We start from the raw sequence: 12,941 nt of genomic DNA, 5'->3' as shown, positions 1-12,941 counted from the left end.
GACATTACACTAATTGAGGTATATATTGAATACTAGAATAAAGAATCTCTTCTTCTTCCTTCACACTCCTCTCATATTCTGCTTTCCTCTGCAACTCCGAAGCAATAATACAAGCCATGGCAGCAGCTTATGCAGCTCTGGTTTCTGCTATGCATATCATAAACAACCTGCACCATCATCCTCGCCCTCCTATTTCTCTCCACATTAAGCCCACGTTTGGTTGGGTGTTTTTAGAGGTTGGAAAGGGAATCAAGTAATTGAATCCATTACTTGTTGTTTGGTTTGGGTAATGAGATAATCATTACCCTTACTTAAGGGTAACCCAATCACCCAATTTGTTACCCCTCAAAATAGAGGGGAAACAAAAGAAAGGGATTCCCTTACTAATGATTCATTTCCATTGTTAAACCAAACACTCAATAAAAGTAATGGTTATTGTTACCATTCCACTCCTTTATTTGATTCCATTCCCTTTCCATTCCTCTACTTGAACCAAACGAGCACTAAACAAGTTGAGTCTCTCACTCAAAAGATTAATTTCCTGCTCCAATTTCTCCAAGGCTATAACCCCCATCGTGACTACTCCCAAGAAGCGGATCCATTGGAGTCTCGCATTGCAGATGCAGCTTATGCGGCCGAACACGCCATTGAATCTCATATTTTCGATGAGGTGAAAAATGATGGCTTGTATGAAGCTCTCGAGAAGGTGATAGAAGACATGGCTTCTATCGAAGAGGAGGCTAAGCAAATTCAAGGGAGAGTTGGAGTCCAACATCAGCTGCACACAAAGTCAACGCCTTTGGATTCCTCGAGATCTTCTTCGATCCCTCAGCAGAATAGCATGGTGGGTGCTGATGATGTCAAGCTTCAATTAATGGATAAGCTCACTTCTGATCTCCTTCATCTGCAAATCATTCCCATTGTAGGGATGGGCGGCTCCGGTAAGACCACTCTTGCTAGATCTGTTTATGAAGAACGTCTTATTAAGGAGCATTTTGATATTTGTGCGTGGGCTACCATCTCTCAAGAATACGTCATTAGAGATATTTTTGCAGTAGTTCTTCGTCAGTTTAATATAGGAGTTGCTGACGATTTGAATGAGCATGAATTAGGAGAAAAATTGTATAAACATCTTTATGGTAGAAGATACCTAATTATAATGGATGATATGTGGAGCATTGATGCTTGGGATAGAGTTAGAAATTATTTTCCAAATAACGAGAATGGCAGCAGAATAGTGGTGACAACAAGGCTATCGGATTTGGCTTCTACATTACCCAACTCTAATAGCCTTGGGATGGAACTTTTGGATGAGGCTCATAGTTGGGAGCTTCTCTCCAAAACTGTGTTTGGGAAAGAAGGTTGCCCTCTTGAATTGGAGGAAATCGCAAAAAAGATTGGAAAAAGCTGCAAAGGACTTCCATTGTCAATTGTTGTGGTGGGAGGCCTTTTGGCCAAATCAAAGCATGAAAGAAAGTTTTGGGAATACATAGGGGAAAACTTGAATGCAAGTATTAATTTAGAGGATGATGAATGTTGCTTGAAAATATTATACATGAGTTACAAGCAATTACCAATACATTTGAAACCGTGTTTTCTCTATATGGGAGTTTTTCCCGAAGATAAGAAGATTAAAATCTCAAAGCTCATTAAATATTGGGTTGCAGAGGGATTTGTGAAATCAGTAAGTGGGAAAAGCTTGGAAGAGATAGCAAAAGAGTATTTAAAAGACCTTATTGGTAGAAATCTTGTTTTAAGGAGTACTAGAAATCTTGAAGGAAAGAAGTGGTGCCAAATTCATGATTTGTTGAGAGACTTGTGCTTGAGAGAAGCTCAAAAAGAGAGGTTTTATAATAGCGCATCAGATAATGTAGCCATAAGCGTCTTGCCTCCTATGTCGCAAGCTCGTTGTTTGACGTGGAATGTTGGACCAAAACTATCACCTCTCAATATGAGCTTGTTGAGAATAGTGAAAACAACTCGAGATGAATGGGACGAAGAAAATTTATTTGGACACCTGGATCAATTAGTTAACTCACGGTTCCTTTATATAGATTGTCTCAGAAGAGGAGAGGGGAATATTCCTAGTTCAATATGGCGATTTTGGAATCTACAAACACTAATTGTTCACGACGGCGAGGTTATTATTGCGCCAACTGATTTTTGGTACATGCCTCAAATCAGGCATGTTGAGGTCGAATGGCTTCGTCTCACAGATCCTCCCAATGACCAAGATGACATTGTTTTGGGAAATCTGCAATGGCTGGGGACAATATTAGATTTCAAGTGTAGCGAACAAGTGATCAAAAAAATTCCCAATATAAAAGAATTGGTTTTTCGTAATTGGGAACAGTGTCATGATGATGAGATGTATTGTTTGAGCAATCTCGATTGTCTAACTAAACTTGAGTCCTTGGATTGCTTTTTGACTGGAAAGTGTGTAATCAACTTTCCCCATTCGCTCAAGAGATTAAATCTTTGTAGCAAAGATTATTGTTGGGAAGACATATTGGATAAGGTAGGTGAGTTGCCCCATCTTCAGAAGCTCACACTCAACGATGGGTGGTTCAACAAAGGGAAGTGGGAAACGACTGAAGACCAATTTCGCAGCCTCAAATTCTTGGCTCTTAAGGATTGTAGTAATCTAGAAATCTGGGAAATTGAAAGCTCCCACTTTCCATGCCTTGAGCGCCTTCATCTTTTTGGACTAAAGAAGTTGCAGGAAATCCCTTTAGATTTAGTAGAAATACCCACACTTAGAGAAATTGTTGTGCGCGGTTGCTGCGATTCGGCAGTGGTTTCTGCAAAAAGAATATCAGAGGAACACGAGGACTATTACGGGGAAGGAGCCCTTCAAGTTCGCGTTCGTCTCAGGGAGAAGAACGATGAAGGACTGATGAGCTTGGATAGTCCTAACTTTCGTGTTAACCGTTTCTGATGAGAATCACTACTACTACTACTAAGGTACGTACATAGAAGAAATTGTAGATTTGGTTTAAATCTACTTATGATTTGTAATACTCCATTCGAGTGATGGAACAAGTGTGCAGTGCAGGTAGTGTGTGGGGAAAGAGCACAACACAGAATGAAATGAATCCATTGATGCGTATGCTCTGTTTCTCTTTATGTTTTGGCTTTCTTTCTTTTGAATTCTTATTCACTGCCCTTTTTTCTGCTATTTCCACTTTTTCAATGGCAGCATAACTGAAAAACAAGTGGGAGATAAAGATACTTCGGCTCACAGCCACTTTCTTCACCCATGTCTGGCCGAGTTCGATGCTGCAACTCTTGAATTTTGTGCTTCATGTTTAGCTTTTTATGTATTTTCCGATGACAGTTGGTGTTGGTTTGGTTTTTGAGGTTCTTAGTTTGGGTCACTTGTTGTGACAATATCTTACTATTTGATGATAGCTAAGTTGCTTGTCTGTTGTTCATTGAGACCTAGCTTGGTCACTTTTGAACTAATTAAGTCCTATATATTTTGATACAGTATATACCACAATTTCTGATATATAGGGTATATAACAGTATATCGGTATACCGGTGATGCAGTATCATACCTTATTACCTTATATACATTTAATACAATATTTATTGATTTTTACGGTATACACCGGTATACCCTGGTACTTATTTGAAAAATATATACCTTTACTTACCGAAAATCTTCGATACGATATCATACCTTACCAAAAAGTCCAATATACCTTAAGTTCGATATTTGACGGTATTTTTTGCTACGGTATGATCGATATACCAAATTTTCGGTATATTTTCTCAGCCCTACTTATGTTTGTTGGTTTCCACTTTGTCGCATTTTACTTAATTGGGCTTGGGCCTTATGTTCTCTCTTTGATTTTCTTGGGCTGTAATTCCAATTGTTGAGATATCAAAGTTGGGCCAGGTTTTTCTGCTAATGAGGAAGAAAGGAAAATTCATTGGATCGGGTGGAAAATCCCTCACAACCCTTTGGTCCCAAATTTGGAAGCTCAAGTTGACTTCCCAAGATCTCCTCCCTCAATTCAATATTATAAAAATAAGCAAAAAATAATTTTAATTAAATATATTTGAATTGAATATTAAAAAAATAAACAAAAAATCATAATAATAAAAGTTGGTATTATGAAAATGCAAAAAAAGAGAGAGTTAAAAATCACAATAAAAATAAAAAAGAATTGAAACTTAGATTTATTCAAAAAAAAATGAGAAGTGAGAGAGACTTTAAAAAAAATCTTTAAATAAATATAACTTTACATTTTAAATCAAATATATACATAAAATATATCAAATTAAATTTTTTATTATGATATTTAATTTAATATGCATATTAAATATTTTATAATTAATCAAATTTTATAATTTCAGAAAAAAATAAAATAAAAATAAAGAAAAATAAAAATATAGTTTACAAATAAATTTTTAATTTTATAATAATTACAAAATTATCATTCAATTTGAAATCAGTTTAAAAATAATTTTAAATTAAAATTTTATCTTTTTAATATAGTATAGATAGATGGCGAGAAATTCGACATTTATGACTGATGACTCAACACGATAATAAAGATTGAAACTAAATTAATTGATAAAAAATCAGCCATATCATGAGTTTTGGGAAATCTGCAAAGGCTGGGGACAGAAATAATAAAAGAAATTATTAAAATAATAAATATGATAATGAAATATGATGACGTATATAGAAAAGGAAAAATAATAAATTACAAAATTATTTGGAGATTATAATATGTGAATGGACTATACTGCTGCTCCAGTCGCTATGTTTCTGTCTGCATGCTAGCTGTAAACTGAAATTAAATTCTCAATAATAGAGGCCAGACTTCGAGAATTCATAATTAATCAAACTCATCTCATCTCATATTCTGCTTCTCCCAAAACAAGCATGGCAGCAGCTTATGCAACTCTAGTTTCTGCTTTGAATATCATAAACAACCTTCATCATCATCCCCGCCCTCCTGTTTCTCTCCACACTAAACAAGTTGAGTCTCTCACTCAAAAGATTCATTTCCTGCTCCAATTTCTCCAAGGTTATAACGCCCAACGTGGCTACTCCAAAGAAGCGGATCCATTGGAGTCTCGCATTGCAGATGCAGCTTATGCCGCCGAACACGCCATTGAATCTCATATTTTCGATCAGCTCACAAATAATGGAGAAAATATGAGTTATGATGGCTTGTATAAAGCTCTCAATAAGGTTTTACAAGATATGGCTTCTGTCGAAAAGGAGGCCAAGCAAATTCAACGGAGACTTGGAGTCCAATATCAGCTGCACACAAAGTCAACGCCTTCGGATTCGTCGAGATCTTCTTCGATCCCGCAGCAGAGTAGCATGGTGGGTGCTGATGATGTCAAGCTTCAATTGATGGATAAGCTCACTTCTCATTGTCATGATCTACAGATCATTGCCATTGTAGGGATGGGCGGATCGGGTAAGACCACTCTTGCTAGAAATATTTATGAGGAACGTCTTATTAAGAAGCATTTTCATATTTGTGCTTGGGCTACCATCTCTCAAGAATATAGCATTAGAGAAATATTTGCAGTATTTCTTCGTCAGTTCAATATAGGAGTTGATGACAATTTGAAGGAGGATGAATTAAGAGAGAAATTGCATCAACATCTTTTTCATAGAAGATACCTGATTATAATGGATGATATGTGGAGCATTGATGCATGGGATGGAATTAGAAATTATTTTCCGGATAACGAAAATGGTAGCAGAATAGTGGTAACAACTAGGCTATCAGATTTGGCTTCTAAATTACCCAACTCTAATAGCCTTGGGATGAAACTTTTGGATGAGGTTGAAAGTTGGGAGCTTCTCTCCAAAACTGTGTTTGGGGAAAAAAGTTGCCCTGTTAAATTGGAGGAAATTGGAAAAAAGATTGGAAAAAGCTGCAAAGGACTTCCATTGTCAATTGTTGTGGTGGGAGGCCTTTTGGCGAAGTCCAAACGTAAAAGAAGGTGTTGGGAAGAAATAGGGGAAAACTTGAATGCAAATGTTAATTTAAAGGATGATGAACGTTGCTTGAAAATACTATACATGAGTTACAAGCAATTGCCAATACATTTGAAACCATGTTTTCTGTATATGGGAGTTTTTCCTGAAGATAAGAAGATTAAAATCTCAAAGGTCATTAGATATTGGATTGCGGAAGGGTTTCTCAAAGAAGTAAGTGGGAAAAGCTTGGAAGAGATAGCAAAAGAGTATTTAAAAGACCTTATTGGTAGAAATCTTGTTTTAAGGAGTACGAGTAAGTGGGGAAAGAAGAAGTGCCAAATTCATGACTTGTTGAGAGACTTGTGCTTGAGAGAAGCTCAAAAGGAAAGGTTTTATAATGAAGCCGTAAGCGTCTTGGCGCCTATGTCAGAAGCTCGTTGTTTGATGTGGAATGTTGGACGAATACTATCACCTCTCAATATGAGCTTGTTGAGGATAGTGAAAAGAAATAAATTTAAAAAAGATTTATTTGGACACACAGATCAATTAGTTAACTCACGGTTCCTTCAAATAGATATTTACGGAAGAATAGAGGGGAATTTTCCTTGTTCTATATGGCGATTTTGGAATCTACAAACAGTAAACGTTTACACAAACGATGAGGTTACTGCGCCAACTGATTTCTGGTACATGCCTCACATCAGGCATGTTAAGTTTGCAAGGCTTCGTCTCCCAGATCCTCCTAACGACCAAGATGACATTGTTTTGGGAAATCTGTAAAGACTGGGGACAGTCTATAATTTCAAGTGTAGCGAACAAGTGGTCAAAAAAATTCCTAATGTAAAAAAATTGGTTTTTGATAATTGGGGAGAGTGTCATGATGATGATGATGAGATGTATTGTTTGAGCAATCTCGATTGTCTAACTAAACTTGAGTCCTTAGATTGCTATCTTTGTACAAGAAGTGCAATCAACTTTCCCCATTCGCTCAAGAGATTGGTTCTTTCTACCATCCCATATGGGTGTTGTTGGGAAGGCATATTGGATAAGGTATGCATGTTACCCCATCTTCAGAAGCTCAGACTCAGCTATGTGAGGTTCGACGAAGGGAAGTGGGAAACAACTGAAGGCCAATTTCGCAGCCTCAAATTCTTGGATCTTATTTGGGGTAATCTAGAAATCTGGAAAATTGAAAGCTCCCACTTTCCATGCCTTGAGCGCCTTAGTCTTATTCAACTAAATCAGTTGCGGGAAATCCCTTTAGATTTCGCAGAAATACCCACACTTAGAGAAATACTTGTGGAATTTTGCATTGATTCGGCTGTGGTTTGTGCAAAAAGAATATCAGAGGAACACGAGGGCTATTATGGGGAAGGAGCCCTTCAAGTTCGTGTTTACCGCCAAAGTTATAGCAAAGCAGCAGTGGAGAGCTTGGTTAGTCCTAACTTTCGTGTTGAACGTTAATGAGAATCACTACTACTAAGGTACACAAAAGAAATTGTAGATTTGGTTAAAATTGAATGGATTGCTAGTTTTGATTTGTAATACTCCATTTTCGTGATGGAACAAGTGTGCAGTGCAGGTAGTGTGTGGGGAAATTAAGCGCGCACCACAGAATGAATCCAGTCATGCGTATGCTCTGTTTCTCTGCTAGGAAAAGCTGCATCCCTTGCTTTCACTGCATATTAGCATACTTGATTAATATCTTAGCTTTGTAATGAATTATGATAGAATTGATTGAATATTTGAGATATATATGGGAGTCTTTTTGTATGTAGATGCTTGATGTCAATTGGTGCTCACTTTTTTTTTTTGAACCATTTGATATCTTTGTAGTGAACACTTCATTTGTGTAGAGATGAAAAAGTATTAGAGTTGATGTCTTTTTGTATCAGTTTTTTTTCCTGTTTCCTTCTCTCTCTCTCATGAGAATCTTGGTAGGGAAATGTGTAACTAAAAAGCAGTATTCTTCTTCTGTGTGTGTCGATTAACTTTGACAGCATAACTGACTGTGTCTGTGAAAGCAAACTGCAATGCAATGGAGAAAAGTAGATATATAGATAGAGGAAAGTGGTAATGATAAGAAAAGAAAGATTCAGTCTAAACCATATGAATTCCATAGATACAGGTGAGGGTGCAACATCAATCAAAAGCTAAATCGTATATTGTGATCTTATTATTATACCGGTACGTTTCTAAAAATTGTGACATTTACTTATTTGAAAATGACCCATACAAATTTTTCCTCTCACTATTTACAAAAAGGTGTGAGACTCAATCTTCACTCAAACACACAATTACTACATTTTTTTCTTAAAACTCGTGACATCTCCCTTGGATTACAATTTTTAGGAACGGAGGGAGTATTAATGATTCGGAGGTAATAATAATTCGAAATTGTAATTTGTAAGGAATGGTTACTTGCATTCATGACAATATTATGTATATATGTGTAATAGATTTTGTTGGACTTTTGAAACACGTGTGAACTTGAATCTGTCATCCCATCACATTAATATAAGGCCTGTCACAAACAAAGCCTTGTTGCTGTTCATATATATTATCGAATATCGAGATTTTACATATTTTAATTTTTACCGCAAACAGAGGTCAGAATTTCGTACTTAATTTTGCAACTTATTAATTTATAAAAGAAACATATTTTATATTTCGAATAAAGTTTCCACTAATTCACACTAATGAATGCTAGCTGTTAAAGGAGACAATAAGGTTTCCACTAATTGAGGTATATATTGAATAGATTACAATGTTAGATTTTGAGAATAAAGAATCACAGTCTCATCTTCTTCCTTCACACTCCTCTCATATTCTGCTTTCCCCTGAAGCAATAATACAAGCCATGGCAGCAGCTTATGCAGCTCTTGTTTCTGCTATGAATATCATAAACAACCTTCACCATCATCCTCGCCCTCCTGTTTCTCTCCACACTAAACAAGTTGAGTCTCTCACTGAAAAAATCAGATTCCTGCTCGAATTTCTCGAGGGGTATAACCCCCATCGTGGCTACTCCAACGAAGCGGATCCATTGGAGTCTCGCATTGCAGATGCAGCTTATGCGGCCGAATACGCCATTGAATCTCATATTTTCGATCAGTTCACAAATAATGGAGAAAGTATGAGTTATGATGACTTGTATGAAGCTCTGGAGAAGGTGATACAAGATATGGCTTCTATCGAAGAAGAAGCAGAGCAAATTCAAGGGAGAGTTGGACTCCAACAACAGCTGCACACAAAGTCAACACCTTCGGATTCGTCGAGATCTTCTTCGATCCCGCAGCGGAGTAGCATGGTGGGTGCTGGTGATGTCAAGCTTCAAATGATGGATAAGCTCACTTTTGATCGCCTTCATCTACAGATCATTCCCATTGTAGGGATGGGCGGCTCCGGTAAGACCACTCTTGCTAGAACTGTTTACGAAGAACGTCTTATTAAGGAGCATTTTGATATTTGTGCGTGGGCTACCATCTCTCAAGAGTATGTCATTAGAGATATTTTTGCAGTAGTTCTCCGTCAGTTTAATATAGGAGTTGATGACAATTTGAGTGAGGATGAATTAGGAGGAAAGTTGTATAGGCATCTGTATGGTAGAAGATACCTAATTATAATGGATGATATGTGGAGCATTGATGCATGGGAGAGAGTTAGGAATTATTTTCCAAATAACAAAAATGGTAGCAGAATAGTGGTAACAACAAGGCTATCAGATATGGCTTCTACATTACCCAACTCTAATATTCTTGGGATGGAACTTTTGGATGAGGCTCATAGTTGGGAGCTTCTCTCCAAAACTGTGTTTGGGAAAGAAGGTTGCCCTCTTGAATTGGAGGAAATCGGAAAAAAGATTGGAAAAAGCTGTAAAGGACTTCCTTTGTCAATTGTTGTGGTGGGAGGCCTTTTGGCCAAGTCCAAACATACAAGAGAGTGTTGGGAAGACATAGGGGAAAACTTGAATGCAAGTGTACTTAATTTAGAGGATGATGAACGTTGCTTGAAAATACTATATATGAGTTACAAGCAATTACCAATACATTTGAAACCATGTTTTCTCTATATGGGAGTTTTTCCCGAAGATGAGGAGATTGCTATCTCTGGCCTCATTAAATATTGGGTTGCGGAGGGATTTCTGAAAGCGCCAGTAAGTGGGAAAAGCTTGGAAGAGATTGCAAAAGAGTATTTAAAAGATCTTGTTGGTAGAAATCTTGTTTTAAGGAGTGCTGCAAAATTCATGACTTGTTGAGAGACTTGTGTTTGAGAGAAGCTCAAAAAGAAAGGTTTTATTATGTTGCGTTAGATAATGAAGACATAAGCGCCTTGCCGCCTATGTCACAAGCTCGTTGTTTGATGTGGAATGTTGGACGGGAACTATCACCTCTCAACATGAGTTTATTGAGGATAGTGAAAACAACTGGACACGGATGGGTCGACAAAGTTTTATCTGGACACGCAGATCAATTAGTTAACTCACGGTTCCTTCAAATACTAGATTCTTACGGAGTAGGAGACATGGATTTTCCTTGTTCAATATGGCGATTTTGGAATCTACAAACACTAATTGTTGACAACAAGACTGTGATTTCTATTACTGCGCCAACTGATTTTTGGTACATGCCTCACATCAGGCATGTTGAGTTCGTGTTTGGACTTCATCTCCCAGATCCTCCTAACGACCAAGATGATGTTGTTTTGGGAAATCTGCAAAGCCTGGGGTTAGTATTTAATTTCAAGTGTACCGAACAAGTTGTCAGAAAAATTCCCAATATAAAAGAATTGGTTTTTAATAATTGGTTAGAGCGTGATGGTGATGATGATGATGATGAGATGTATTGTTTGAGCAATCTCGATTGTCTAACTAAACTTGAGTCCTTACATTGCTATCTTTGCACAAGAAGTGTAATCAACTTTTCCCATTCGCTCAAGAGATTGGTTCTTCGTGCCGCCCCACCGAGTTTTTTGTGCGGTGAAGACACATTGGATAAGGTATGTGTGTTGCCCCATCTTCAGAAGCTCACACTCGGGTCGTGGATGTTCAACGAAGGGAAGTGGGAAACAAATGAAGGCCAATTTCGCAGCCTCAAATTCTTGACTCTTGAGTATTGTCGTAATCTAGAAATCTGGGAAATTGAAAGCTCCCACTTTCCATGCCTTGAGCGCCTTCATCTTATTCAATTAATGAATTTGCGGGAAATCCCTTTAGAATTCGCAGAAATAGCCACACTTAGAGAAATTGTTGTGGAGCGTTGCTGCGATTCGGCTGTGGTTTCTGCAAAAAGAATATCAGAGGAACACGAGGACTATTACGGGGAAGGAGCCCTTCAAGTTCGCGTTGAGCGTGGATAGTCCTAACTTTCGTGTTAGACGTATCTGAGAAGTACTACTACTAAGGTACACAAAAGAAATTGTAGATTTGGTTTAAATCTACTTTTGATTTGTAATACTTCAGCAGCTGCTAGGCAAGCTTTGTTATGAACTATGATAGAATTGATTGAATATTTGATATATATGGGATTCTTTTTGTATGAATGTAGATGCTTGATGCCAACTGGTGCTCATTTTTTATTTTGAATCATTTGCCAATTAAGATGATATCTTTGTAGTGAACACTTTAATTGTGTAGATGGAAAAGTATTAGAGTTGGTGTTTTTTTGTATACAAGTTTTTTTTTCTGTTTCCTTCTCTCTTTCTCTCTGATGAGAATCTTGGTAGGGAAATGTGTAACTAAAAAGCAGTCTTCTTCTATGTGTGTAGATGAACTTTGACAGCATAACTGATTGTGTCTGTGAAAGCAAACTGCAATGGAAATATGGAATGGAGAAAAGTAGATATCTATACTATAATATATATAAAAAGAGTCTCGGGCATAACACATGATTGCTTATTTTACTCCTATTATATGTTATATAAAACTGGTAATTAAGGAACTTTGGCATGATGGAAAAGGATTATTAGCTTTTATGAATAGTATTATGTTTCATTAAATTAAATGGCTATTTTTCACCATTAATTATCTGTATAAAATAATATAGATTAAAGTTGTTCATAAAATAGTTCATTATGCATATGCAGAGCATTTTTTTTTTCGGATATATATTAATTAATCATTTCATTACCTATCAGTCTTAGCTACTACCAATACTATTCCTTTCTCAGCTTCATTTCATCATGAACTATTTTATGCATTAATAACAAAATATCACCTCAGTATTCTTTATAACAATAAATTTATATAGACACATTATAATCAGTCATAAACTAGTAAAATAAAAATAACTACAATAAATAATACAGTGAAATAACTATTTTTTTTATTATACATGCAATTAACCCTTTTAAAAACAAAAATCAAATAAATCAATTTTTTTAGTTAACTTATTTATATGATTAGTTACTACTAACATTACTTTTGATATCGACTAGTTAGGTGGTGCAATATATTACCACGAGCATTGACTTAATTGTAAAATAGTAAAAATTATAGGGTCGAAATTTAATCTACCCACTCTTATAATCTATCTTACAAAACTACCCACATTACCCAAAAGCAAAAGTGATGGTGATAGGCATGCTTGATTTTTTGTAAAAGTTCTTACACAATGTCAGAAAGATGCCATAAATGCCAACTCACGTCACTTTCCTGCATTAATATATACTGTAGGTTGAAAAATTGAAAAAAATTAGGGGACGTTTGTGTGTTAGAAATATTATTACGAAGGTACAAAAATTCACGATTATGTGTATTATGAAGGAAATATTTATTTTGAAGCGAATGGCATAACTAGCCGCCAGAAATTCTTAGCCGGCAGCACTAGCCGCGGAACTTTTTTACCGGCGGCTAGTGCTTACGGCTACGAATTTCTGGCGGCTAGTTACGAATTGAGAATCAAAAAAAGGTTCTGAAACTAATGGGTCAACTAGCCGCCAGTAAACCCTAGCCGCTAACACTAGCCGCCGGAGAAAACACCGG

General features: G+C 36.6%; 3 protein-coding genes across 3 annotated transcripts; all 3 read left to right on the top strand.

The window, feature by feature from the left end:
• The first annotated feature begins 507 nt into the window (after positions 1-507).
• On the top strand, positions 508-3,433 carry LOC130985045 (putative late blight resistance protein homolog R1C-3). The gene is made up of 2 exons (XM_057907804.1): positions 508-2,964; positions 3,200-3,433. The coding sequence occupies exon 1, from the start codon at positions 719-721 to the stop codon at positions 2,936-2,938; it is 2,220 nt and encodes a 739-aa protein (XP_057763787.1). The 5' UTR covers positions 508-718; the 3' UTR covers positions 2,939-2,964; positions 3,200-3,433.
• Positions 3,434-4,867: 1,434 nt separating this feature from the next.
• On the top strand, positions 4,868-7,838 carry LOC130985044 (putative late blight resistance protein homolog R1B-16). Its single transcript, XM_057907803.1, has 2 exons — positions 4,868-7,443; positions 7,537-7,838. Exon 1 carries the CDS (start codon positions 4,901-4,903, stop codon positions 6,737-6,739), a length of 1,839 nt encoding a protein of 612 aa, XP_057763786.1. The 5' UTR covers positions 4,868-4,900; the 3' UTR covers positions 6,740-7,443; positions 7,537-7,838.
• A 981-nt stretch (positions 7,839-8,819) lies between these two features.
• On the top strand, positions 8,820-10,217 carry LOC131024773 (putative late blight resistance protein homolog R1B-16). Its single transcript, XM_057954312.1, has one exon. It carries the CDS (start codon positions 8,820-8,822, stop codon positions 10,215-10,217), a length of 1,398 nt encoding a protein of 465 aa, XP_057810295.1.
• The last annotated feature ends 2,724 nt before the right edge of the window (positions 10,218-12,941 follow it).

This window comes from Salvia miltiorrhiza, chromosome 5 (assembly GCF_028751815.1).
Source record: "Salvia miltiorrhiza cultivar Shanhuang (shh) chromosome 5, IMPLAD_Smil_shh, whole genome shotgun sequence".
Lineage (NCBI taxonomy): Eukaryota > Viridiplantae > Streptophyta > Magnoliopsida > Lamiales > Lamiaceae > Salvia > Salvia miltiorrhiza.
This window is presented reverse-complemented; position numbering and strand designations above follow the sequence as displayed.

Excerpts from the sequence above, each read along its gene's own strand:
- LOC130985045 (XM_057907804.1), top strand. The coding sequence starts at position 719 with ATGGCTTCTATCGAAGAGGAGGCTAAGCAAATTCAAGGGAGAGTTGGA.
- LOC130985044 (XM_057907803.1), top strand. The coding sequence starts at position 4,901 with ATGGCAGCAGCTTATGCAACTCTAGTTTCTGCTTTGAATATCATAAAC.
- LOC131024773 (XM_057954312.1), top strand. The coding sequence starts at position 8,820 with ATGGCAGCAGCTTATGCAGCTCTTGTTTCTGCTATGAATATCATAAAC.